This window comes from Nelumbo nucifera, chromosome 3 (genome assembly GCF_055504915.1).
Source record: "Nelumbo nucifera cultivar China Antique chromosome 3, China Antique-T2T, whole genome shotgun sequence".
Taxonomy (NCBI): domain Eukaryota; kingdom Viridiplantae; phylum Streptophyta; class Magnoliopsida; order Proteales; family Nelumbonaceae; genus Nelumbo; species Nelumbo nucifera.
Genome location: NC_142651.1, coordinates 33,283,446 through 33,310,675, shown reverse-complemented (window position 1 = coordinate 33,310,675; position 27,230 = coordinate 33,283,446). Strand labels below are relative to the sequence as shown.

The window sequence follows — 27,230 nt, the reverse complement described above, 5'->3', positions numbered from 1 at the left end:
GGCATTACAAATTTCAATGAATATATAAAATATAAAAGGATCGTTTACTAAAACACATTATATAGTTTCATGAATTTACTAAAACGTTTGTGTTTTATTAAAACATCCCCTATAATTACTTAATCGATTTTTCATTAGATGAAAGTGGAAAATGACATTAATTAATCAAAAGAAAATAAAAAGCAAAAGTGCCAATTTTGCCCCTAACAAAACATGGGCAATCATTCTATTTTCTCTATTTGGTCAATTTTATTTTCTATACAAAAAAGTTCTTGAGGTACTTTTGAATAAACAACCATGGATCCATACCCTTGAATATTTTTCACTCAATTGAGGGTACTTTTGGAATAAATAATCATGGGTCCATACCCTTGAACATTTTCCATTTAAATTAGGTAATCATGTTACTATTTTCAGATGTCAAAACAAATGGTTCTTAATGAAAGGTTAATTAAGTAAATAGGTTACAAATTATAAAAGGTGTTTAAGTAAAATACAAACTATAGGATAGGTTTAAGCAAATCTATAAATTTATAGGGGTATTCTAGTAAATGACCCAATATAAATTGAGCATTGCTTAGTTTTCTTGTCCACATGGTGGCACATGAACTTTGATTCCTTCGTGTTGGAGTGCAAGGGTTTCTTTCCAAGGAAGTAATGTTTTTGCTTTCAAACAGAAATTTTCACATAAAATATATGTACATAGAGAACACTAGAGTCAATACACATCCATTGTTTTATTGAGCTTTTCCATTATTTACTTGGTATTGTTATTCGCTGTTCTTGGATTCTTCTTCTTCCTCTTTCTAGAATCATCTAGCAACAGAACTCTGCAAATGCCACATGGTAGTTAGTATGGAATATCAAAATAGTTTGAAATTTTCCAATAGAACTGTCAATCTTTCTGAGTCGTTTTTGATAGGTTGCTTTGTTTATAAAAGCTAAGGTGACATTCACCCATTCAAGCTTTTTGGGATTGTCAAGAAGTGGTAATAAGATTCCCCCAACTAATGAGAATCAATGAAACACACAAATTAGCTTTTTTAAGCTATGCAGAAATATTAATGAGAATCAATGAAACACACAAATTAGCTTTTTTAAGAGCTATGCAGAAATATTAATGAGAATCAATGAAACACACAAATTAGCTTTTTTAAGCTTTTTTTTTCAAGGATGGAAGCTCATTTTAGCTGAGAATCTCTTTAAATTAAGTTGCTTTTTTGCTATTGCTCTCTTTACTTTATCCACAATTAGGGGTGAGCATTCAGTTTATTTGATTAAAAGCTGAACAGAATAAATTAAAATTAAAAAATAAAAATGAACCAAAACCAAAATTTAGAAAAACCGAAATAATCAAAACCAAATTTTCAATTCGGTTTTCAGTTATTTTGGTTAAAACCGAATTTTAATAATATATACTCTATTATATATATATATATATATATATTATATTATATGTTATATGTTACATATTATATATTATATATTACATATAATAATAAAAAGTTTGGTTAATTCAGTTAACCAGAATTCTAATTCTAAAAACCAAAACCAAAAAATCAAATTAACCGAACCAATTCAACCAAGAACCGAAAAACGGAAACCAAAACTTTTGGTTCGGTTTTTCGATTTTAACCAAATAGTGCTCACCCCTATCCACGATGTAGCTCAATTTACTTTATTGATTTTTTTAGCTCAAACTCGTGCCTTTATAATATGAATCAAGCTTAAAGATCTTGCGATTGTTATAAATCCATTGGGATTAAACCATTCTTAGAAATGTTTAAAGCTTGTTCTCAACAAGATTGAAAATTTACCAAATAAGGAAAGATCCGTTGAGCCTTCAAACAATCAAAATTTTTTTATTCTTTGTGAAGTAACTGACAGCTTCAACTTTATCGGATGTAGGTAGTCGACTACTATTCACAAGAGAAAGTCTTTTCTCTCCGGTAGTCAACTACTAAGAGGTGGTAGTCAACTACTAAGTGTATCATATTTTTGGTTATTGAACATAGTTGAGTACCTAAAAGTGTAAAGTGTGTCATATCATGCTGGCACGACATGATTTTATGGGTCGCCCGTGCATTAGCAGGTTGTGCTGTGTGGCATGAAGGCCTAAGTGGGTTGTGATTGCTTGGCCTGGAACCCTTCATAGGTCAAGCCTAGCACTTTCTGTGGCACAAGCCCAGGCGGGCTCATGTTGAGCCAAGTTGTGAGAGGCATGGCCTTTTTAAAATTAAAAAAATAAAATAAATTAACAAAACAGGCAAGACATTGAAAAAAAATATAATAAAATTGGAATACAATAATATAATAAAATTGAAAATAAAAATTTATAGTAATTATGGGTCGACATGTTGTGTCATGTTGGGCCATGGGTTCGTGTCGTGTTATATTGGCCTGTGAGCCTCAAAACCCAAGCCCAACACGGACCAAGGCTATGGGTTGGGGTACTGCAAGATCCAGTTGCTAAAATGACTGGGTTGTGTCTGGCACAACCCATATCATGCCTAACTATGCCAACCCACGGGCAACATGACCCACTTTATATCTCTGTGAGTACCCTTTTTTTCAACAGTTGACTACTGACCAAAGTCAGTAACATCAAGCTTGGCTATCACAAGTGGTCAACTACTCATGACACTAGTCTCGGAAGTCAGCCAACTATTACCTTATGAATGATCGACTAATGATTATGTCCTTTCTTAGAAACTTCAAGTAGGTGATTCCAAAGATTTGGGAGTTACTTCGGCCTTCACACTTAAAAATTTTCTTATTTATGCTCAATATAAAGTATAGGGAAAACATATCCATCCATTTAACCGTTGGTCTCTAAGGTTTTGATTAAATCGAGGTAGGTTAATTAAGAAAATTATGTGCATTCTTTCAAATGATTACATCAAGTCCTAAAAGGCTATGTTTGATTTGAAGGGAAAGATAAGGAAACCTAATACACCAAAAAAAAAATGAATACAAATTGAAAGCTCTAGAACTTGATGTCTTCTTCTTTTTCTTGGTAGGGCACTTCATTCTTGGAAAGTGTTTTATTCCCTCTTTTTTTTTTTTGATTATTCTTAAGGTAGATTTGTAACTTCAATCTGGTTGAATGGAATTAGCTTAAAGGCTGTTAAAAGAAGAAGAGTTTTCTTTTCTCAATCTCTCTCTTACTAAAAAAAACACCCAACATTTGGATTAGATAAAAATGCCTCTTTTAATAATGACTTTTTATGACTAAAACGATCATTTTCTTATTTACCTGAAAAATAAAAAAACATAGATAAATACACTTACCTAAATAAATAACTTACAGAAAAAAAGTGAGCAATGCCTAAAATTTTGATTGGTAACATGTACTCATCATCTCACAATGGCTTTAACTCAAATCTTGTAAATATTATTTAGGGCCGTAGAGACATCTATCTTCATATAATCATGTTTGAGTATTACAAGATTACTCCAAGCCTATTAGTGGATCTTGATCGCCTCCATTTAATTAGATGGAGAAGTGATCTCTCCTGGTTTCAGTGGTATAGGAGATCCCACCCTTTACGATGCTTAATTCCCCTATATAAAGACCTTAAAAGATGATTTATATGTACAGAATCCGAGGTTGGGTTGGGCCTACCCAAGGCTTCAACCCAAGCCCAGCCCAGTTGGGTTCAGGCCGACTTTGGAGGCCCATGAGCCCAGAAGTCCAAGCTCACTTCCTTTGGGTTGGGCCCGCCCAAGTTGCACTGCATCTCCAAAATCCAAATCCATCGCATTCCCGAAGCATAGATAGATAGATAAATGATCAAACTAAATAATGAATCGGATGGCTACGATGGTATTCTCTTGATACGCTTCTGACACATCATCAATCACAGCGACAGCGGTGCTGCGGTGAGGGCCTAACTCTAATGGGGGGAGAGCTGGGGGGATAATAAAGATGAGAATTTAGTTACAACGACAGAGCAACGAGCGAACACTTCTCTGAAGCACTCGCTCGGCTCGGAAGTCTCCCTTGTAAGGAATCAAGAAATCTTCTCCAGAAATGAGTAGTCTCTCGTCTCTTACGAGGTCAGTTTAGGTTTCCCAACTCCACATTCTCCGATTTAAATTGCAGGAAGAGAATTTGTTTTCTGGTAGTGGTTGGTTTATTTCGCTTTTGACTTTTGAAGTCGTTTTCAGCGGCTGCTGTTGCTCGGTTGGGTGGAGCTCTTCAAGCTTGTTTGTACAGTTAGGGATTTTCTCAAATGGACGAGCTGGATTTAGGGTTTGTTCCAAAAGGAAGTTCAGCCAGAAGAGATTCCCCAGAGCATGCTTATCTTCTTCTGGTGCGTTTCTTCACCTTTTTTTCTGTCTCTGAACCATTTCTTTGTTTAAATTTCTTGCTCGAGACCCAGATTTTATGCGAAATGTTATTATGTTATTCAATTCGGTGGAAGTAAAAGTTTGAACTCCGCATTTCTATTTATTTTGTTTTTCTCTTTTTACATTTGCTTTTCTAACAGAAAGCCTATTATTCGTATTCAATCTGGTAAAGGATAGCTTTTTATTTCTTCAAAATTGTGTAGTTTAGGCAAAATGGAAATTTCAATCCAATCTGGGTTGAATTCGTATCGTTTTCTCCTTGGCATTTTTTTTAATTAATCTAAAAATCCGAGGAGAAAAATGAATTATATTCTTTGTACTAACATTTTGGAGAATATATAGAGAATACAAGTTGGTGCGCTAAAGTCCAACATAAATTATACAGCAAATCATAACGGCTTAACCATCTTCTAGTACTCACCCTCAAGTTGGAATTGAGAGCTGATGCGAGCTGTGGTGATAGCCTTAGAACGTAGATGCTCTTGGATGAAATTGCAGTCAATTTCAATGTGTTTGGTGTGTTCATGAAACACAGGATTGGCTGCAATGTGAAGCGTAGCTTTGTTGTCATGAAAAGGTGCATAGGCTGAGAATGAGTAAGTCCCAAATCAGCAAATGGTCACTTTAACCATATCAGCTTGCTAGTGGCTGCAGCCATGGCACGGTATTCTGCTTTTGCTGAAGAGAGGGAGACTGTGTTTTGCTTCTTAGTTTTCCACGACAAAGGAGAGGATCCCAGGAATGTAGCCGGTGGTAGATCGACGAGTAGGACATCTGGCCCAATCTGAATTGCAATAGATGTGAAGGAGTAAGTCACTTGAGGAAGACAGTAAAATACCATGCTCGGGGGAAGACTTTAGGTACTGAAGCACATTCATGGCAGCTTCAAGATGACATTGTCGAGGATCCCCCATGAACTAACTGGCTGAGGGTATGGACGGCATAGCTGAGTTCTGTCCTTGTAATGGTTAGGTAAATGAGACGATCAACCAGACACCTATATCAATCAGGATCACATATTGGATTTTCAGAATCAGGCCCAAGATGATGTTGTTGTTCCATTGGAAGGGGGTTGGGCTTTCAGCCCAACATACTAGCTTCTTGAAGAATATTCAATGTGTATTTGCACTGACTAAGAAACAATCCAAAAGATGAGCTAGATATTTTAGTCTCGAGAAAATACTGTAGGTGACCAAGATCCTTTATAAGAAAGCAATGGCTGAGATACTTCTTGAGGTCATTAATAGTAGTAGGATCATCACCTGCCATGACTAAATCGTCCACATATGCAAGTACAACTAAGAATGAACCCAACTTGCATTTAGTAAAGAGTGTGTCAGCCAAGGAGTAATGAAAACCACATTATTTGAGAGCATGAGTTAGTGTTTCAAACCAGTTCCTTGATGCCTGCTTGAGCCCATAGATAGATTTATTCAATTTGCGTGCACACATGTGTCTCCCAGAGGAAGAAAACCGGGGGAAGTAGCATATACACCTCTTTGTGAAGAGAGCCATGAAGAAAAGCATTGTTTACATCCATTTGATGAAGTCCCCAACCTTTGGTTGCAGAAAATGCTGATAAGCAATGTATTGTTACAAGTTTGGCAACTGGGGAAAATGCCTCAATATAATCAATGCCCTCTATTTGTATACAACCTCTTGCAACAGGACGTGCTTTGTAACACTCGGTTGTGCCATCAGGCTTATACTTGATCTTGTAAACCCATTTGCATCCGATGGGTTTTTTGTTAGGTGGTAGCTCTATCAAAGTCCACGTATGAGTATTTTCAAGTGCGGACAACTCAAGAGACATGGCTTGCTTCCAACAATCATGTTTTTGGGCCTGAGAATGTGTGGTGGGCTTAGGTAGATGAATAGTTTGGGAAGCTGAGCAAGAGAGTAGAAAATTAGATATGGGATGACTAGTGGATGAAGTGCATGGGTCAGTGTTGGGCCGAATGGTGGGACAGACATAATCGGAAAGATGGGTTGGGATGTGTTTATCATGCATTGGCTAAGAGGGGCCTACTACAACATGTGTGGGCTTTAGTGAGTTGTGATCAAGTGTGGGCTTAATTTCTTGTGAGCATGGGGTGGTGGTGGGCACTTCGGTATTGTAAGGCTCAACTGTATGGATGGAGTCTGCAATAATGGAGTCATGTTGAAGTATACTATCATCATTAATTGCCGGTGCTGGGATGATTGGGTGTGTGTAGTAGGATCCAAATATTTTTCATCAACATAAGGGAATTGATTTTCGAAGAATTTGACATCACGTGAAACAAATAGCTGATTTGTTTCCATGTCAAGGAGTCAGTATCCCTTTTGTCCATGTGGATAACCCAAGAAAACACAATGCCGGGATCAGGATGCAAACTTGTCACGGCCATGTTGGATTGTGGCAGCATAGGCAAGGGCCACAAGGCAACCAAAAGTACGAAAATGGATATAAGAAGGAGTGTGACCATACAATATTTCAAATGGAGTTTTTCTAGAAAGAAAAAGGGGTAGGGAGGTGGTTGATGATATATGCTGTCATTAAAATGCACTCCCCCTAGAATTTTATTGGTAGATTGGCCTGAAATCCCAAGGCCCTGTCTATCTCTAGGAGATGCCTATGCTTCCTTTCCACTACCCCATTTTGTTGTGGGGTTTCCACGCAAGAGTTCATGGGTTCGAAAAGAAATTCCAAACCATTATCAGAACGAGCATATTGAACTTTAGTGTTAAGCTGAGTATTGACCATATCACAGAACATCACAAAATGAGTAAGCTTCAGACTTGGTTTCAGCAAAAATACTCATGTGGCCCGTGAATGATCATCAACAATTGTCAAAAAATACCGTGCACCAGAGAGAGATGGTGTCTTGTAGCCCTCCATATATCATAGTGAACAAGATAAAAAATAGAAGTAGAATGAGTATTACTAATAGGAAATGATAGGCGCATTTGTTTTGCACGCATACAAGTATCACAACCATAGTTTTCAAGGCGCCAAGGCGAGGCTAGGCGATGCCAGGGGGGGCGCCTTGTTGCCTAGTCGTCTAGGCGTCGCCTAGGCAATGGATTTTTTTAAGTAAAAATCACATATCTTAGGGTAGTTCCCTAGGTTCCATAACCAACTTTCTTTAATAATTATCCATAGTTTTCATAAGAAAATTATAAACTTTATGTTTAAGTCTAGAAAATCAACATATTTATGAGAAGAAAAAGAAGAAAGGAAAGAAAATTCAAAAAATATAGGGGCTGAACCCCTATTTTTGTTATAGGAAAAGAAGAAAAGAAAAGGTGGAAGAAGAAGTCAATGAGGGTTCAATACAACTGTTAGCAATGTTTGTGTTGATTAAACCCTAACAAATAAGAAAATAATAAAAAGAAATTTGTTTATAAACACAAAAATGAATGTTTTTCTTTATCAATGTCTATTTTATAATTATAATCTCAAAAAAAAACAATATAAAAGTATTTTATTACACATTATGCAAAACTGCTTGGCGGTTGGGCTAGGCGAGCCTCCAAGGGCGCCTTGTCACCTAGGCATCACCTTGACAACTATGATCACAACATATGCTAATAGTAGGTATAGTAATGTGCAAGTCTTTAATGTTGGCCAAACATTCATAGGATGCATGTCCAAGCCTGGCATGCCATAAATTGGAGGAATCAACTCTGCTTTGTAGAGCAACAACTGTGCTTATTGGCATTAAGCAGTATAATCCATCACACAGAAGACCTACCCCAATCAGTCTCTTGGAGGTCAGATCTTGCAATACACAGAAAGTGGGAAAAAATATGGCAGCACAATTAAGCTACAATGTGAGTTTACTGATGGAGGCTAGATTGCAGCAAAAACCAGGGACAAACTGAGAGGCACATTACCCTTGGACTGGACTAGTAAACAAGTCCCATTTGGTAATTGAACTGGTCGTGTTCCAGTATCACCAGTGGTACGAAGATCAGACTGACAGGTAGACCTGTTCATGGGTCGGGCTCGAGTCGGGCTTTTACTTTTCATTAATGAAAATTTGGTGGGACCGAGCCCGAGCCCGAGCCCGGCCCGACCAACGGGTCTACAACTTGGGCCCGAGCCCGACCCTGATAAAAAGCCCGAAGCTTGAGGACTCACCGCCGGTGATTGTGTTCGCCGGAGCTGAGTTCGCGGTGACTGTGAGCTGCGACCTGCGATTTTAACAATGATCAGTTCGCGTCTGAGAGAGAGAGAGAGAGAGAGAGAGAGAGAGAGGACTCACTACCGGAGTTGTTGCGCTGGTGAACGTTCGCCGCTTCACCGATTGTGTGGCTGCCTGAGAGTGTGAGGACTGAGAACTGTGGAGGATGTGGAGAAGAAAGGTTCGGCTGGAAAAAGAGGTGAAAGAGCCAAAGAGGTGAAAGAAAGAGGGGTATTCGACTAGGGTTTTTAGCTTTAATTATAGGTCGGGCCGGGCTATTTTGGCGAATCCCGATCCCAGCTCAAATTTATTGTGGGCCAGGCTTTTTGGTCCGAGGTTAAGCCCGAGGGCCCATTTGCGTGTTCAAGCCCGTCCGGGGGCCGGCCCAGCCCGTCGGGCCACCCGGCCCATGAACAGGTCTACTGATAGGGTTCCATATGATCGGTGGCCCCACTGTCTAATAGCCAGACATTTGAATTCCAATGTCCAAACTAGTTCAATTGAGTAACCTTACCTGTAAAGTTGGACATGATCGGCTTTCCACTGTTGAGAAGGTTGATCAGTTGTTGATATTGTTCATATGTGAGGTTGGCTATTGGTGATATTCCAATGTCCAAGCTGGTAGATTGATTGGCAGTTGAGAATTTTGAGTCAGATGCCTTTCCAGCCCAGGTGGCTTTCCTTTTGATCCCCCCTTGCTTCCTAGTTGGCTGAATATCCAACGAGCTCGTAGCAACGATCTTTAGTGTGACCTTGTTTCTTACAGTGGTCTCAACGTAGCCGAGGTCGATCATTGCCATTCTTGGAGCTTCCGGCTCGTAGTGTTGCTGATTTCATGGCTGCGGCCTCAATTGTTGTCACTTGCTGACTCACCAAATCTTGATATTTTTCTTCTTGCGACACCAAAGCATAGACCTTGGCTACGCTTAGGAGTGGTTCCATACTGAGCACACTAGATCTGATGGCGTTAAACTTCTCACTTAGGCCGAGAAGAAATTGATAAACACGGTCTCTTTCTCTTTCAGCAAAGAACTCTTTCACAACTCCTTCGTAGGGGCAGACTGGTGCGCCAGAGAGTGTTGCCAACTTGTCTCATATGCCTTTGATTTTGGTGTATTACACAAATACATGGAGATTTTCTTGCTTTAGTAACGCAAGGTCTCTCTCCAACTGGAAGATATGAGGGGCGTTGCCTTGAGAAAATCGTTGTTCCAGATCAAGCCATATTTCATGGGCATTCTCCACATAGATGATGCTCTGGTGTAGCTCTCGAGCAACAACGTTAAAAATCCAAGATATCACCATCGATTGTGTTGTCGACGAATCCAACTTTGTTCTTGGCACCAAGTGCGATGATCATAGCACATTTCCACGTATGGTAATTCTCCTCTGTCAATAGGCAAGAAACTAGGACGGTGTTGGGATTATCGGAGGGGTGAAGGAAGAACGATGATAGTGGATCTGCAATTTTTTCGCTGATGTCCTCATTTCCGATCTCTAGTGCCATTTTTGCACTTCATCACACTGTCTCGAACGAAACTTAGAGTTTGAGCGAAAACAAAGGGACCTTTCTCACAGCTTTGATACCATCTAAGAATTTGAGGAAAAAAATGAATTATATTCTTTGTATTAACATTTTGGAGAATATATAGAGAATACAGGTCGGTGCGACAAAGTCCAACTGGCTAACAAATTATACAACAAAACCTAACGGCATAACCGTCTTCAAGACTATAATAATTAAGAAAATCGTTTAACATTCATTTATGTGGAAAATGCGACTCTCCCCATCCCGCATAATTTCTCTGTATTGTTTCCAATCTTAATTGCTTTGATTTGATTTTTTTTTTTAAGTTTTACCATCAATATTGCGATAAGCCATTGTTATTTGGTATTGATGGCTACATCATCGTCATTATCAATTTATCATTTCATTTTCTTATGCATGGAACGAGCTTTTACCTTCCTCTTGTTGTACGAGAGACTGAATTTAATTCCAACCAAATTACAATACAATTATCTTTCAAAAGGTTTTTCTTTGTTGAACTGTCACTCCCCTTTTGGCATGGACAAATTGTTTGGCTGAATGGTATAACCTTAATGTTTTTAGAGCTTTATCTTGAGCCCGGCATTTTGCCAATGCACCTTGATTTTAATTCTTGAAACTGATGGGATATTGTATAGGTGATTCTTTTACTTTGTGCCCTCACCCCTTCCTGGGAGATATCTGGATTTTGCTTTGGTTCATTTTGATTTTCATTTTTTTATATGCGTCACTGCTTCCAGATCCACTCTTGGTTAAAGCTGCAAGAGGAGACCCTGTTAGTCGTCCTCCAGCATGGATGATGCGTCAAGCAGGAAGGTATATGGCTGTTTATAGAAAGCTTGCAGAGAAATACCCATCATTCAGAGAGAGGTCAGAGACGACTGATCTCATTGTGGAAATTTCTTTGCAGCCTTGGAATGCATTCCATCCTGATGGGGTTATTATATTCTCTGACATCCTTACCCCTCTCCCTGCATTTGGTGTCCCGTTTGACATTGAAGAAGTAAAGGGTCCTGTTATCCAGTCTCCAATTTGTTCTGAAGAGGGATTGAAAACACTGCATCCAATTGACTTGGAGAAACTTCATTTTGTGGGGGATTCACTGAGAATTTTACGTCAAGAAGTAATGACTTTTAATTTGTTTTTTTTTTTTTTTAATTTTTTGAGAATCAACAGAATGAATTCATTCATCAATAATTGTCAATAATAACCTTTTGTCTGGTTGGTTTTCCTTTATTTATTAATGTTATTTTTGTGATCACCATCATTGTTATTTTAGAATATCTCAAAATTTCCTTGTGTAGGTTGGGGATAAAGCAGCTGTGCTGGGTTTTGTGGGGGCTCCATGGACAGTTGCTACATATATAGTGGAAGGGGGTACTACGCGTACATATACGACCATAAAGAGCATGTGCCACACTGCACCACATGTATTGAGAGCTCTCCTTTCTCATCTGACACAAGCAATATCTGACTATATCATCTACCAAATATATTCTGGGGCACAGTGTATACAAATATTTGATTCATGGGGTGGGCAGCTACCACCTGATATGTGGGAGCTCTGGTCAAAGCCTTATATTGAAGAGGTAATTCAAAGTTCTCTTAGTTCACTTCAGCTATCTTCTTTCTTAAAATAGCAATTCCTAGTGGTTTCACTAAAACTGTTATTTTCTTTTCTTTTCCGTCTTTTTATTGAACTATGATACTATAAGGGTTTCCCTCTCCATATTGAGCTTAACTATTTATTTGATGCCACAAACCACATTGATAGTTCTTTTATCTTTTCCTAGAATAATATTTTTTAGGTTTCCCTTGAATAATTGCTTACAAAATTACACTTTTTGAATAACCAGGAGCCCACTAGTGAACAGATATCTCCCTATTTCATGGTTAATCCAATCATATAACCTATCAGGGAGAACAATTACCCTTACTGTTGCTATTCTTTTATTAGTAAAAATTTCACAAAATATTGCTGAAAAGATGAAGTGTTTCACAAACTTTTCAAGTTGTCTGCTCTTGAATCTTGCCTTTTTTTTTATATCTTCTGAAGGGCTAGACAACGGGGGGTAGCCCATCCCCCAACCCATAGCCCCCCAACCCAAGTGCAGGCGGGATTAGATCCCAAGTCTCCGCTATGACCAGCAGGAGACCTTACCAACCAGCTGGTTGGCACCTTGCAATCTTGGCTTTAAATCAATGTTGTATGGACTCTTCTTAGTTTTTGAAGTACTATAGTGGAAATACATTGGACTTTGACACTCCAATTCTAGATCTTTACTTCAGGTTTTGTAGTTTACTCTTCTCTATCTATTATGCATGACAAAAGTAAAATCTATCATATATGTGACTGATGGGTTTCTTTTAAGATTTTTTTTTTAATCTATAACAAGAAGAGGATTTATTAGAAGGAGAAGTGTAGAAATGTATAATGAGATAAACACATGAAAAAACAGGTGCTAAAACAAGCCAAAATTGTAAAAGAGGGCTATAAATTCTTCCTGATCTGGTAAAGCAGAGCTGCAATGAACATCCTAGAAAACCCACCTATGTGCAAAGAAACAGCTAGGCCATTGGTGGACCTTCTAGTCCAGTGGAATGAGTGTTCCCTATGGCTACCAGAGATTTAGTCTCTATTACAATGGCAATAAAATTGTTGTATTTGTTTGTGTCCTTTTCCATGGGTATACAATATGAATCTTGACAAACCCCATTATTGCATTCAATATCTGCAAATTCTTAGGTTCAAGATGAAGGATATATATCCTTTAGCTCAATCATTTATTTATCTGTTTGACCATCTTGTTGAATTATTAAAATTGCAGATTGTTGGTGCAGTAAGGAGGAAGTATCCTCAAATACCATTAGTCCTCTACATCAATGGCAATGGTGGCCTCTTGGAGCGCATGAAGGGGACAGGGGTTGATGTGATCGGGCTTGATTGGACAGTGGATATGGCAGATGGGAGGACAAGATTGGGAAATGACATCAGCATACAGGGAAATGTTGACCCAGCTTACCTGTTTTCTCCGCTTCATGCATTGACAGAAGAAGTTAAAAGGTTAGTTCTGTGTGCATTTGGATTTAGTAAAAGAGCTAGAGTTTTGTCCTACATTATTGAACTTCTATATCCTGCTTGGCATCTACAAGCTTCTCCAACCTATACCTGGATCTTTGGTGGCACCATGGCCCAAAAGTCTTACTGATTTAGTTGTCTTTAATTTTTTATCAAGTTCTAATGCTTTGATGCTAACATAGTTATAGCAGGTGGTAAAGAGAGCAGGCCCCAATTCTAAGACCCATCCCAGCCTGAGGCCTAGCTAAACATGATGTAAAACCTGAGGTAAAGACAATTGCAGCTCAGGCTAGGCTCAGGCCTTGGGCAGTAATTGTAGTATTTTCCTGCTAATGCTTTTATAGTTTTACACTCGACTTTGGATATATAATCCAATTTACAAAATAAAAATAAATACATAGAAATACTGCTAGATGCTTATTTATGCATAATGTACATAGTGAATGTTCTTATCTTGAGCTGAATATCATATTGTTGAGAGTAGTATCTGTTATGTGATTACACTCGATTAAATGACCCATGGAGACCAAGGTTTAAAATGTTGGTGTTGGTGGAAATGTAGGTCACTTAAATGTAAGAAACATATTGAAAATGTCAGAAATGCTATATAGAAAAATAGTAAAAATTATAGACATGGTAGAAGCAGTATGAAATATGTGGAAATATAAAATGATATTTTACAATGATAAAAGAAGCTTTTTTTTTTTTTTATCAATAACAACAGCTTCATTAATTTAAAAGAAAAGAGGGATTATGGATACAAGAGGGGAGATAAAATATCTTAGCTCCCCAATAACGGAGTACAAAGAGAAAAAAATTAAAAACTAGCCCAAAAGACAGACTCCCTTTTCACCCCTTGCTTGGCCAACCCATCCACAATGAGTTGGCACTCCTCTTCACCCAGTTGTATTGTATCTTAATGTCCCTACACAGCCATAAGAACTGTTTCTTTTCATTGTTATTATTCCACAATCCACTGTCCTCTTTCTTCAACCAGCTAACCACCACCTTTGAATCACCTTCCGGGATCAAACGGCTGATATTTAATTCCTTTGCTCTTCGAATTCCTACAAGAGCTGCAAGGATGCACTTCTAGATTATTATCCTGTTACAATCCCCCAAATTGATATAAAGGCCACCCTGATTGGACAACCGAGTGCAGAGTTATGGCCTTTGGAAGTTTGCACATACATTGAATGTGCAGTGCAACCTGTGACCTGGTGACTGGGTTGAACTGGTCAATGGTTCAACTGTTTTGGTCGGTCAGTTTTTGACCAAGCCAATGGATTTTGGTCAAAAGCCGGGTTTCTAGTAAATTGGATCTGGAATTGTGACTGGTGACAGTTTGAACAGTTTGGTCGTCTAGGTCAATGGTGGGTTGAAAACATTGTAAAAACATCCTTCTCTTTTTGCTTTTAACATTTTAATGTTTTACCACTGGTTATCAATAGACAGCAAGTGTGCCAAGATATAATGCAAATGGACGGACTGTCATGGGGTTGTGGCCTGTGGGGATGGAAAGCATACTTCACTGAACTTGGCAGAATTTAAAATGATTTCCCGTCTCAAAATTTTTTTACTCAAAATTGTGGAATAGGAACGTTTGAAGTTTGGATTTTTCCAAATTCATTCAAAATTTGAATAGATATAGACATTGGCTCTCTCAATTCCATTTCCCCCATAATTAAAAATCAACCTTAGAGAGTTACAAAGAATAATAGAAGATCTGCAAGCACACATGAATTGGATTCCAAGGGCTACCAATGGGTTGGCAGATGAACTAGCAAAGCAAGGGGTAACAGGGGGATCGACTGTATTGGGGCCAAATTGGCTAGGGCCTAAGTGTTTCTTTGTTTTTAGGTTGGCCGAGGCTAGCCTCTCTAGTTGGGTTTTCTGCCTTGATGTACTTGCATTTCGGTTTCTAATTAACAAAATCCAGTGCTGTTATCCATCAAAAAAAAAAAAAAAACAGAACTGATTCCCAAATAATTTGATACAAGTTACCACTAAGAGTTAAAATCTTATTTGAGTTGAGAGTTTTATGACATACTAATTTTGGATCTGCTTGAGCTGTGTATCTTGAATCCATTTTATGAAACTGACATGTTACAATTTTTTTTCAGGGTTGTGAGATGTGCAGGGCAAAGAGGTCACATCCTTAATCTGGGGCACGGTGTGCTTGTTGGGACACCTGAAGAAGCAGTTGCTCATTTCTTTGATGTTGCAAGGAGCTTGAAGTATGATACAAATTACCAAGACCGGGTTGAAGCATCCAAACTTGTTGTCTGAAATAGAGTTAGGGTAATTGAGAAGGTTCACCTTTTTTTTCCCATCAGTAGTTGGTTTCAAGTTCTATTTGTCCTCCCCGTAGCAGTGGTATCTTGACCTGGTTTTTTGGGGGTTCAAAAATGAGTTACCGATCCAGGTTGTGAGTTGTACATAATTTCCAGGTGAGGCTACCGGTTATTTTCTTTTGTACCTCTAGCAAGTGACGTTTGGGTCGTTATAATAAATACTCTTGTATGTTAACACTTCTTTTCTGTAATTTTTTGTGTTTGTGCGTCCACCATTTGCAAATATGCTTATCCACTAAGAGAATGCACAAGTTTAGATGTTTAATGGTGCCTGATCTTTTTTACATGCCGCTTTGAGGAACATAAATATGAATAATGGGGGAAAAGCTTGGTTATTTCAATAAAACAGTACGAGCTGTTTTGAAGCTTTGTGCATGAAGTATGATTCATGAGGAGTATAGAAAAGGCAATTTTAAGAGATGTATTGCCACATGTTGTATATATGATATTGATAAAAAAATAATATATACATGGTTGCATCATGAAAACTCAAATAAATCTTAAAAGTACATTGATAATCTTAAGGATCTGTTTGGTTTGTGGGAACATGGGTCTAGAATTGGAATCAAAATGGGTTATTCTGATTCCAACTGTTTGGTTGGGCAGAATCAGAATTCCATTCTTATTTCTGGTGGAATGATATTTCTCCATTTGGGGGAATGGTCATTCCCTCCTCTTCCCTTGAAAATGAAATTTTATTCCTGCTGATTTCAATTTTCGTTTCCATTCCTATGTGAACTAAATATGCTATGGGAATAAACCATTTCGATTTGAAAATGAAATTTTATTCCTGCTGATTTCAATTTTCGTTTCCATTCCTATGTGAACCAAACATGCTATGGGAATAAACCATTTCGATTTTGATTTTGAAAGATTTCGGTTCCATTCCCATTTTGACTATGAACCAAATGGACCTTAAATGTATCATAATCCACATCTATGAATAAATAAAACTATGTTGTTGTCGATTTTTAATTGAATTATAAATTAATCAATTAAATATTGTTTTTTTAAGCCTAATTGAATATTAAGTTACACGCATGATAAATTGCGATGTTACATTATTACACATGGCTTAAAACTTTGTTCACATGAATTGAATTATATACTTAACCACCAAGGTTCAAAGTATTGATGCTTTAGAGTTCATTTTGATTGAAACTTTTTTTTTTTGGTAATCGATTGAAACTCTTATTCTTTTGTGTTTTTCCCTTTTATTTTGGTCTAGTAATTTGATGAGGAATGTGTCACATCAGCTATTAAGGCTGCATTTAGAAAGATATAATGGAGTGTAAATTCTGGTTCAGGGTAAATTTGCACTTTGGTTCATTTTTGTCTATGTTTGACATCGTTATATTTTTGCATTGACAAATGATAGACCAATGCATATTTACATTGATAATAAGATGTAAAAGTACATCAAAGGCTCAGTTTTGAAAGAGTACAAATACAATTATGTGTAGTACAAATGCATACAAAAATAATATGAAATGTAATGCTTTGTACTCTATAAATTTGTATTTGTACTCCTTCCAAACTGAGTCAAAAAGAAGTAAATTTGCATTCAAGTGGGTTTTGATAAAAAAAGCATATGCTTTATTGGAATTTGTTTTTGCATCCATTATATCTAAAAAGCTTGTTTGGTAAGAAGGTAAATTTGTCAAAACTAACTCAACTTTGCAATTTAGGTTGTGTTTAGAAACGATGCAAATATGTAGTGTAAAACGGTTCATATAAATTGCAAAGTTGGGTTAGTTTTGCATTGACAAATTTACCCTCTTACCAAATATATTTTTAGCTGTAATGGATGTAAAAACAAATTCCAATAAAGCATATGTTTTTTTATCAAAAGCCCACTTGAATGCAAATTTACTTCTTTTTTATTGATGTACTTTTATATCTTATTATCAATGTAAATATGCATTGGTCTGTCATTTGTCAATGCAAAAATATAATGTTGCCAAACACAAGCAAAAGTGAATCATAGTGCAAATTTACCCTAAACTGGGATTTACACTCCATTTGCATCGTTTCCAAATGCAGCCTTATATGAACCGTTTTACACTAGATATTTGCATCATTTCCAAACACAGCCTAAAGTTTAAAACAATTGAAATCACTCGAACTCTTATGTATCAACGATTTTGAAAATTGATACGTATCTGGCGATATACATTGATATGTTGTGATATTTTGAACCTTATTAACCACTAATATTAATATTAGTTGCTTACCAATTAATACCAGCAACAAAAAAGTTTAAGTGGTTATTTTTTATAAATTAATCACTTAATTATATTTAGTTTAACCACTCATTAATATTAGTATTGTCACCAAAAAACTACTAATATTTATATTTAAGTTTAACCACTCAAATGATCCATAATACAAATTACATGCTAGTATAAAATTAGTAAACTTTTCTTATTAAATAATTGTTTTACATTTATGGATATGATGGTTCATCTACAAATCCACATTATAATTATTTCCTATCATTAGATCATACAAAATATATAAATTTCTCTTTTTATCTCTTTTTTTTTTTCTCTTTTATTTTTGTGAGAAAACTCCATAGATAAAAAACTCACCGTTCTGTTCAAATTGCGTCTAGCTTCAAAAATTTGGGTTCTTGATCATTTTCTTTTGTTTTTTTTTATTCTTTTTGTAACCTAGAGATTTTATGTCACCTAGAAGATTCTCACAAGGTTTTAGAGTTAAAAGAAAAGCTTCTAAAGGGTGCTAGAAATCTTCTTTTTATGGCTGCGTTTGGATTTAGTGTAAAACGTCATCGGTGTAAAAGTATACAAATGACGTTTTACACTGAACCATAGTAAGTGATCGTTAAACATTTTGAAAATCGTGATAAAAAAGTGTATGTAGAACTTTATGTTTGATGAGGTTTTATATCGATGCACGATGTAAAACTCCACTCCATCCAAACACCAATAAATCTAAACCAGAGTGGAGTTTTACATCAATCTTCATTTACACTCCATCTAAATCCTAACAAAACCAAACTGACATAAACTTTTACATCGTTCTTGATTTACATCATTCCAAACCCAGCTTTAAGTGATTTGTTTTTTATTTGCCACTGTAGGTAAGGTCTGTAGTTTTTTTTTTTTGAAGCCCCTAACTAGCTATTGACCAATAGGCAGCTCCTATTTTCTATGTATTCCACATGTCGGTGACTCACTGGGTGATATGTCAAGGTTTTAAAAAACGGATCAAACACGTAACTGTTTTGGGGACTGATTCTCGGGTTGAATGGCCCGTTTGACTTAAAAAATATGAAATTAAAAAAATAATCAAAATAAAAACGGCCAAAAGCTATTGTCTGGGTCAGAGTCACTAACCAAATTAACGGTTTTTGGTTCAAGAGTGGTTTTAGAGTGAAACGGAACCAATTGCCTGACCGGTTCCTAAGTCAACCGGTCAATAAAGAACCAAGTGGAGGACTGGGGCAATGTGTTATGTGTAGAAACTTCAAAACAACCAATGCTATTTTTAATTTCCAAAACAATTGAGCTTTTTTCAAATAAAGTAATAAATTTGGGGATGGAAGAAAAAATATAATATAGAAAAATAGCGATGAATGATAATGGCCGGTGAAAATGTATAAGCCAAAAGTTTAGGATTCACTCACATTCAATTCCAAGTTATGTTATTGTCTAAAACTCCCCATGACTTTTTAGCATTTCTGTAAAACTCACCATAACTTTTCAAAACGTATAGGGAACCCCATGTTAGTGCCTTTTTGTTTTCCAAAACTCACCATTAGTGTTCATTGACAGAATGGCATGTCAACCTTATTAAACATATTTTTATGTCAGCCTAATTTTTATTCAATACACCTTTGTTCTAATTGAATCAAAAATGTTTTTTTATTTGAAACTCCCTTTTTACTTAAATATGTAAAATGGGCAGAAATTTTTTTTGATTGAAATATTTGAGATATATTTGTGTTGTTTTTATATCAAAGTTTTGTTTTATTTTCCATTTACAACAGAACAAAGGGTAAAATAGTAATCTACCAACATCAGTTAGCCTATTTAACGTCAATTTAATGACACGGGGTTACCTAAGCGTTTTGAAACGGTGAGTTTAAGAGAAATGCTGAAAAGTCATGGTGAGTTTTAGACAACTTTCCTTATTATTATTATTATTATTATTATTATTTATTTTTGGACAATAATAGGAAGAGCTACTTAAAACTGGGGTAGCTAGGCCCCAAACATCACACAAACAAATGAAACTAACTCATTAAGAAGAGCATGGGGATGAAATAGGAGAGGATCTTCATCTATTTGGCAAAGCTTTACGTGCTAGTCAATCCACAACTTGATTTGCTTCCCTAAATGAAGGCTGTACTCCACACCAAGCTCCAAAGTCTTGGCCAGCCTCGAACATTCCTCCACAATGGTCTTCAATTTCAACAGGATCTAACATTGATTCTTGAGACACTTGATCATCAACAAAGAGTCACCTTCAATGCAAACCAGATAATTCCTGAAATTGAGAACAATATTATAGGCTTCCCCAAGCTGCCCAAGCTTTAACAAGATGAGTTAACCCCAACAAAGTAAGCTTTTACATCTAGAACTTCTCCAAAATTATTTCTAGCAATGCAAGCAATTGAGAAAGCCCCATCCTCATTCAAGAAGTGTCAAAATTTATTTTGATGTCCTGGGACTTTTGGGCTTTTCCACCTAATGTGTCTCCAACATTTAAGCATAGAGGGAATTGACTGAGGACTAACAGCCTTATTATCTCAGAAAAAAAAAATTAAAGCACGCTCAACCAAAATAGGTGGAGAGAGACATTTGTTGTTGAAAATTCTATTATTTGTATTTCTCCAAATCATCAAAAGAATAATGCAACATTTTTCAAGTAAATTTGGTTCCATCATTTTAATTAAACATTTCCACCATTGTAAAATAGAAGAATCACTCTCTTTGGGACCAGAAATTGTAGGGCTGGTGATTGACCACACTTTCTTAGGAATGACAAGTTTTAAATACGTGATCAAGATCCTTCAACTCACCACAAAAAATACAAGCTCCATCAATATAATATTCATTCCCCTCAATTGGAGAAAAACTCTACTTGGGAGCCTATAATGAAGTAGTAACAAGGTAAACATCTTAATTTTTTTTGTAGGAACATTAAGATCCCACACTCTTAATAGACAAATTAGGTTCAACTGACTCTCTAGGAACAACACAACCCTCGTTAATTTGATAGAAAATTTCTCCTTAGGCTACGTTTGGTTTGAAGGAAAAAGTAGGAAAAGGAAGGGAAAGGTAAGGAAACCTTTACAAACCTTGTATAGGTTTTGATACCTTTCCCTACCTTTTCCTTCAAACCAAACATAGCCTTAGGGTCAAGCCTCCAAATGACGGAAGGAAAGTGGATTTAATTTTATTCTACACCAGATTAGGAACTAGGTTATGAATTTGGTTTTCCCTCCAAACCATTCTATCATGGTCAATAACTTCACTCACTTTAAAATCTTCCTCAACAAAAGAAGGGTCACAATTAATTACTTTAGAAATAGATGAGGCATCTACCCATTTGTCTTTCTAGAAGTTTATGGATTTTCCATCTCCAATAATCCACCTAATACCATGATTTATCAAAGGTCTAGTACTGAGAATCCCTCTCTAAGCCCAAGAAATGCCATTTTTAGTTTTTGCATTCCAGAAATTCTTTATTTTGATACGAACTGAATCCACAAATGATTTTTATTAATATCCTCAATAACATTATTGGGGATTTTGAAGGATCTCATAATCAATTGAGGCATCATACTATAAATTGAGTTAATCAATGTGGCTCTTCCAAGAAAAGATAGAGTTGTGTTTTTCCTACCCCCAGCTTACTATTAGTTTTTTACTTGAGATCCTTAAATATTTTCTTGAAAACATGACCATTAATGATAGGGGCACCCAAATAGGAGCCAGCCTTTGACTCCAGAGGAATTTTCAATATTTTAGACATAATCTTTTGCAATTCGGACATTGAGAACCTTAAAGTCAACTTTGTGAAATTCGGACATTGACATGAAGCTTCGGAGAAATTTTGGAGAATTTCTTTAATCTTAGGCAAGCTGGTGATTTTGTAAAGATTAAACAATCATCAGTAAATTAGAGATTAGGAATATAGGGCCCACCTCTTGAAGTAGAATACCCAATAAGGCTCTCTGGATTATTTGCTTCAACTTCAAAGTTTTTTGTAAGAACATCGACACATAACATAAAGAGGGGAGAGAGGGTCACCTTGTCTAATTCCCCTAGTAGGACAGACACTTCTCGAAGGAAGCCATATACCAAGATTTTATATGATACCGATCTAATACAAGCCATCACCCAATCAATCCATTTTTTTTATAAAAACCAAATTTGATGAGGACTTTCTCAATGAAATCCCATTCAAGCCTATCATGTCTTTTCCATGTCCATTTTGTAAGCCACAATACCCAAGTTACCCCTTTTTTTTAATTGAATGTATCATTTCATGCATAATAAGAATATTATCATTTATTTGTCTATTAGGGACAAAAATATTCTGGAAAGGAAAGATAATGGAGTCCAAGGAGGGTTTAATCCGATTAACAAGATTTTTTGCAATAATTTTATAAATAACACTGTATAAACTTATAGACCTATAGTTGTTAGCCAATTCAAGGTTTTTTGATTTAGGGATCAAAGTAATAAATGTTTCATTGAAGGTTTTGTTAATTTGATCCAAATTAAAAGTACGCTTTCATTGCCTTACAAGCAGTATCTCCAATAATTGCACAAAATTTCTTGAAAAATAGAACATTTAGGCCATCTAGGCTGGGGGCTTTTAAATCTTTCATGGACCTAAGCACATTCCAGATTTCCTTATATGTAAGATAATCGCAAATAGCCTTATTTTGGTCTTCATAGATGCATAAATTGATATTACAGATACATTAGTCAATATCTTTAGTCCCCTTAGTCTTGAATTTCTCTTCAAAATTTTCCAAAAAAAAAAAAAATGTCACATGGGACGATTTAATGGCCTAAACACAGTAAACGGTATCTACACGTGAAAAGGTTGTGTCCACGTGAAAAGGTTGTACATGCCTATGTGCATGAGAATCTATTAAGCCAGTGCATGTGAGAGCCAGAAAAACATGATATTAGTTAGGGATGCTTTTACAAGATTTGCTCATTGAAACTGTCTACATCCTTTATAGCATATACTTAGGGAGTGTAGACATATGTTACTATGCAACACACGTGTGTACACATGGTTTGTGAAGAGATGCGATCTAAAGGCTCGATAGTGACCATTCGCTTTCAACTTTTCAATCCAATGGTCAAGAATTAACCAGGTGTCATCAAGAGACATAAGTTACCTTTCAAAGCGACTCTCCTGTAATCATTAAACTGCTTGACCCGATTAATGATTGTTGAGTTGCTTTCAAATTAATTTTAAATTTTAAATTATTTTAAAATAGAAATTGAAAAGTACTTTTATGTTCCATAATCTTGTTTGATTATTTCTAATTAGACCTGTTCATAGATTAGGTCAGGCGGGGCCAAGCTTAATCTATGTATCAATAGAAAACATTTAGACCTGAGCCTGAGCCTAATCTGACCATCGAGCCTAGATCTTGTGCCTAAGCCCAGCCTTTATATCAAACCCAAAGTCCAAGACCAAGATTATACATAGACTATAGTTTTTATTCAATAAAATAGTGTTTTGCTTATACATAGATTATAGTTTTTACTAGTCATGGTGACGAAAGCTCACAAGAGGGGTGGGGGGACTATAATGATAAAAGAATTATTTTCCATAACTCGTTTTTGCTTGCCCCTGTTTTTGTGGTGATGGTCGAGTGCTTTATCCCTGCATCATATGGTTGGGTATGTTAATAAAAACAAAATCAGAGTAAAAAGTTTACCTTAACAATGGTGCATTATTAGTAGCATGACCAGATGTCCCATCTCTCCAACCAAAACAGGCATCGACAAGGTGGAAACCTTGAAATGATATGACTAACCAATAGAGTTCAGAATTGGAACAAATTATAAGAAACCCATGGCCCAGTTATAAAATAGTAACATGTGGCAATACCCACACTAAAAATATTGAGGTAACACATTGGTTCCCAGAACTATAATTTATAGCAACCAACCTTACAACCAATAAATGCCTTTTAATCTTACTGCCAGCGTTTGGATGACTTTGTCAAAGAAGAGCCGCTGGTGGTTTTCCTTGAACCTGGAGGCACGTTAAAATGGAAAAAATTGGAGCTAATTAGACCAGAAAATGGGTAGTACAGTCCTTGGACCAGTAAAGAAGGAAACTGTACAATTTTCAAGGAATCCCAGCTAACCCGGCAAGATATCAAACTATACATACTTGCTGACAACCTAGACATGTCCTTAGATGATGATGGCCGAAGGAGTTTTGGTTGCCCCTGCTTTGGTGGTGATGGTCGTGGTATTTTCGATGGTGCTTTTTCCCTGCATCATATAGTTTGGTATGTTGATAAAAAATGAATCCAAAGACTTCTTAATGGTGCAATATATTTAGTAGCATGACCACATATCCCATATCCCCAACCAAAACTAGCATCAACAAGGTGGAGTTTTATATAGCATTCAGCATGCATATTAGTTGAAAAAATAGCAATTCTCTTTATTAAGAACATTAAATTTCCTCTAAAATGTAAGGATGCCTAGTCGCCTAGATGACACCTTGACAACTATGCAGAATTAAAAGTATGCTGCAAAATCCATTTCACTTAGCTTGAAGGTAGATGGCAGGTGGCCTCCCCAAAGTTCCATAGAGTTCAGAAGTGGATCAAATTACAAGAAATCCATTGGTTCAGATAACATACATTATGTACACATGCAGCAATACCCACACTAATAGGTAACAAGAACTAGAAAGTGATAATATCATACTGATAAGGAAGTGATAACATTGCTTCCCATAACTATAATTAATAGTAACCAACCTTTACAACCAATAAAAATTTGAACAATATGAGAGTGGCTTTCTAGTAGGTTAATAACAAGAACAGTATCATTTGCATTCTATCATTTATCATGTGTAAAACCGTAATTTATCATACGGGGCCCCAAGAACCACTTTACAAAAAGGAAACACCTAGAATCAAAATGAATAGATGTAATGCTAGAAGAATGAGACATACCACAAAATCAAAAGCTAATTCCATAGCTGTGGGTTATATGTTAAAACTCAAACTCTCAACCCTACATTTTGGAAAAATGACAAGGGGAAAAAGCTAGAGAAAGAGAGCTTCTGAGGTCAGAAGCATTGCATAGTGTAGAACATATATAGAACATAGCCCTTTCAAATAAATACAAAGCATTATGGTATGTGTAGTGATGTAATTATGAGAATGCTGGTTTCTGCACATCGATCAACTAGCTGCATTAGAAAAACAATTAGAATAACATAAGCACCAACGTATTATTTGTGTATCCAACTAAGTTGGCAAAAGATCAGAAACTTTGGCATTTCAACTTTCTATAATTACTATGATGAGAATTATGTCCTCAAACAGGAAAAGCCACAAGGTAAAGAAAAAAAAAAGAAAAATACTCACTTCTCTGTGCTCTCTTCTGGTTTTGAACTCTCTTCTGGTTTTGAACTCTCAGGGCTCTCTGGTGTTTTTGAACCCTCAGGGAAAAGAGTGAACTCAACAACACTGCATATTGAACCATCTGTTTCTGTTCCCATGGAAAGGCCACTGTCAGATATGTCACTTAGTCTCTCCTCAGAATCTGCATCTCCAAACCCTAAGAGATCAACATCTGCAGAAAAATTTTGTCCAGCATCCCCTGCAGCAAGCTTTGACTGGCGGAAGAATTCCTTTTGGTGCCTGAAGTCATCCAGAGATTGCTGAGAACCAGCCTCAGAGAGTTTATCACTGTACTCTGAACAATTGTCCTGATCAGAAGCTGCTTTGTCAAGTTTTGAGCCTTTCCCTCCTGTCTGTCTTCGGCTTCGCAAAGAAGTTGCACTAAGAGAGTGTTTACTTGGTGAGGGAGGTCCACGCCTGAGAAGGTTTGTGCCCCGCTTTTCACTACTGAAACTGGGAGACACAGTTCTAAGATCTTTCAGTAGTTGCAACTGCTCAATTTCCTCATCTTTCTTTGCAATTGTGTCCTTAAGCGAAGCCACCTGCAAGGTCAACAAGAATATAGAAGGTAATTATCTAAATGTGCTTAAAAATATGTATGAAAACATTTTATTGATCATTAATAAGAGAACTAACACTAATGATAAATAATCACTAAAAAGTTAATCTAGAAATATGTAAAAACGTAAAAAATGAAATTAAAAAAGAAATATTATTAATTACATGTAGGATAGATAATTTAAAAAGATATTGTGTGAAGTAATAATAATTAATAACAAAATAAAATTAATTACCTATGATTTAAAATATTAAAAATCAAGCGTGCAAAGCACCCTATCTCTCATTGGGACTATAGTACCCTGCAGCATGGTGACAACCATGATATTTACCCTTTGCCACTATTTTGGGCATGGCGGTGAACACACCATGATATAGTGGGTTTCCATCAATGCCACACCACAACCAAACGGCTGAATGGAGTGCGGTGTGGTTGAAAACCCACTATATTGTGGGTTAACCACACAATCGAATGGCACCTAAATCCCACTTGCTGAACGACCATGTTGAACCTGCTGAACCAAGTCCTAGGTGACTGCTTTAGTCCAAACAGGAACTTTTTTATCCAACACACCTTATGCTTACTGCCTTCAGCAAGAAACTTTGGTGGCTGAACCATATACACTTCCTTCTCTAAATCACCATTTAGGAAAGAATTCTTCACTACAATTGGAGAAGATTCCAGTCCAACTTCATAGCTAGAGAGAGTAGAACATGAATAGAATTCATCTTAGCCACCAAGGCAAAAGTTTTTGCATAGTTCACACCGTATATTTGTGTGATTACTGCCTTCAGCAAGAAACTTTGGTGGCTGAACCATATACACTTCCTTCTCTAAATCACCATTTAGGAAAGAATTCTTCACTACAATTGGAGAAGATTTGTAAGAAAACCACATCAGTAGTTAGTTAAAACAATCATGTAAGACATGAGCTAGCTATTATAAATATGGGAGAGGCTGAGAATCAGATAATGATGTTTTCAAGAACCTTCTTCTCTTCTTAGGAGGACGGATTGCCCTCGAAGTAGCCCCTGTGGTGGACAGTACCCACCAAAGACCACACTATTAGTATCAATTGGCTAGTTAGTGATGCAATCAATATGGCCCTCAACTAATTAGTTGCTTTGATAAATGTGTAAGCACTATGCACTAGTCAACAACAAATTTTGCAAGTTGAAGAAAATTAGAGAGGAAGCTATATCTGAATAATAGCAAGTAGGTTGCTATGTATAGTTTTTTTTTTTTTCATAATGTTGATTATTGTTCCCTAAAGAAGCAGTTTTACATTTATTAATCTTAAACGACAATTAATCTAATGAGAACTGAAAAATGAAAAGAAAAAAAAATAGATACCATCTTTTTGATTGTTAGTCATTAAGATACTACAGTGGCCCAGAATCTATCTATCGAAAGTTAGACTTAAATACATAGTGTTGAAGTAATGTAATATATTTTCATTGGATTAACAAAAGGATAAGAACATTTCTAATCATGTAAACTTGTATATTTTGAGGCAAT

At 36.4% G+C, this 27,230-nt stretch overlaps 2 protein-coding genes across 9 annotated transcripts in view; one reads left to right on the top strand and one right to left on the bottom strand.

The window, feature by feature from the left end:
* The first annotated feature begins 3,830 nt into the window (after positions 1 to 3,830).
* Positions 3,831 to 15,724, top strand: HEME1 (Uroporphyrinogen decarboxylase). Its single transcript, XM_010251280.3, has 6 exons — positions 3,831 to 4,059; positions 4,171 to 4,316; positions 10,809 to 11,191; positions 11,373 to 11,657; positions 12,897 to 13,132; positions 15,271 to 15,724. Exons 1-6 carry the CDS (start codon positions 4,034 to 4,036, stop codon positions 15,434 to 15,436), a joined length of 1,242 nt encoding a protein of 413 aa, XP_010249582.1. The 5' UTR covers positions 3,831 to 4,033; the 3' UTR covers positions 15,437 to 15,724.
* Positions 15,725 to 19,724: 4,000 nt separating this feature from the next.
* LOC104592060 (kinesin-like protein KIN-14C) overlaps positions 19,725 to 27,230 on the bottom strand; it is a 54,958-nt gene continuing 47,452 nt past the window's right edge. For 4 of the 8 annotated variants that reach the window (XM_010251257.3, XM_010251214.3, XM_010251222.3 and 1 more), the window contains 3 exons: positions 25,118 to 25,695; positions 23,902 to 24,005; positions 23,541 to 23,760 (listed from right to left, as the gene is read on the bottom strand). In XM_010251257.3, the coding sequence (XP_010249559.1) occupies positions 23,702 to 23,760; positions 23,902 to 24,005; positions 25,118 to 25,695 (741 nt within the window). In that variant the 3' untranslated portion in view covers positions 23,541 to 23,701. The other 4 variants (XM_088900813.1, XM_088900811.1, XM_088900809.1 and 1 more) reach the window with 4 other exon arrangements.

Excerpts from the sequence above, each read along its gene's own strand:
- HEME1 (XM_010251280.3), top strand. The coding sequence starts at position 4,034 with ATGAGTAGTCTCTCGTCTCTTACGAG. Across the intron at positions 11,192-11,372 it reads TGAGAATTTTACGTCAAGAA|GTTGGGGATAAAGCAGCTGT; the intron begins GTAATGACTTTT and ends TTCCTTGTGTAG. Across the intron at positions 11,658-12,896 it reads CAAAGCCTTATATTGAAGAG|ATTGTTGGTGCAGTAAGGAG; the intron begins GTAATTCAAAGT and ends TTAAAATTGCAG.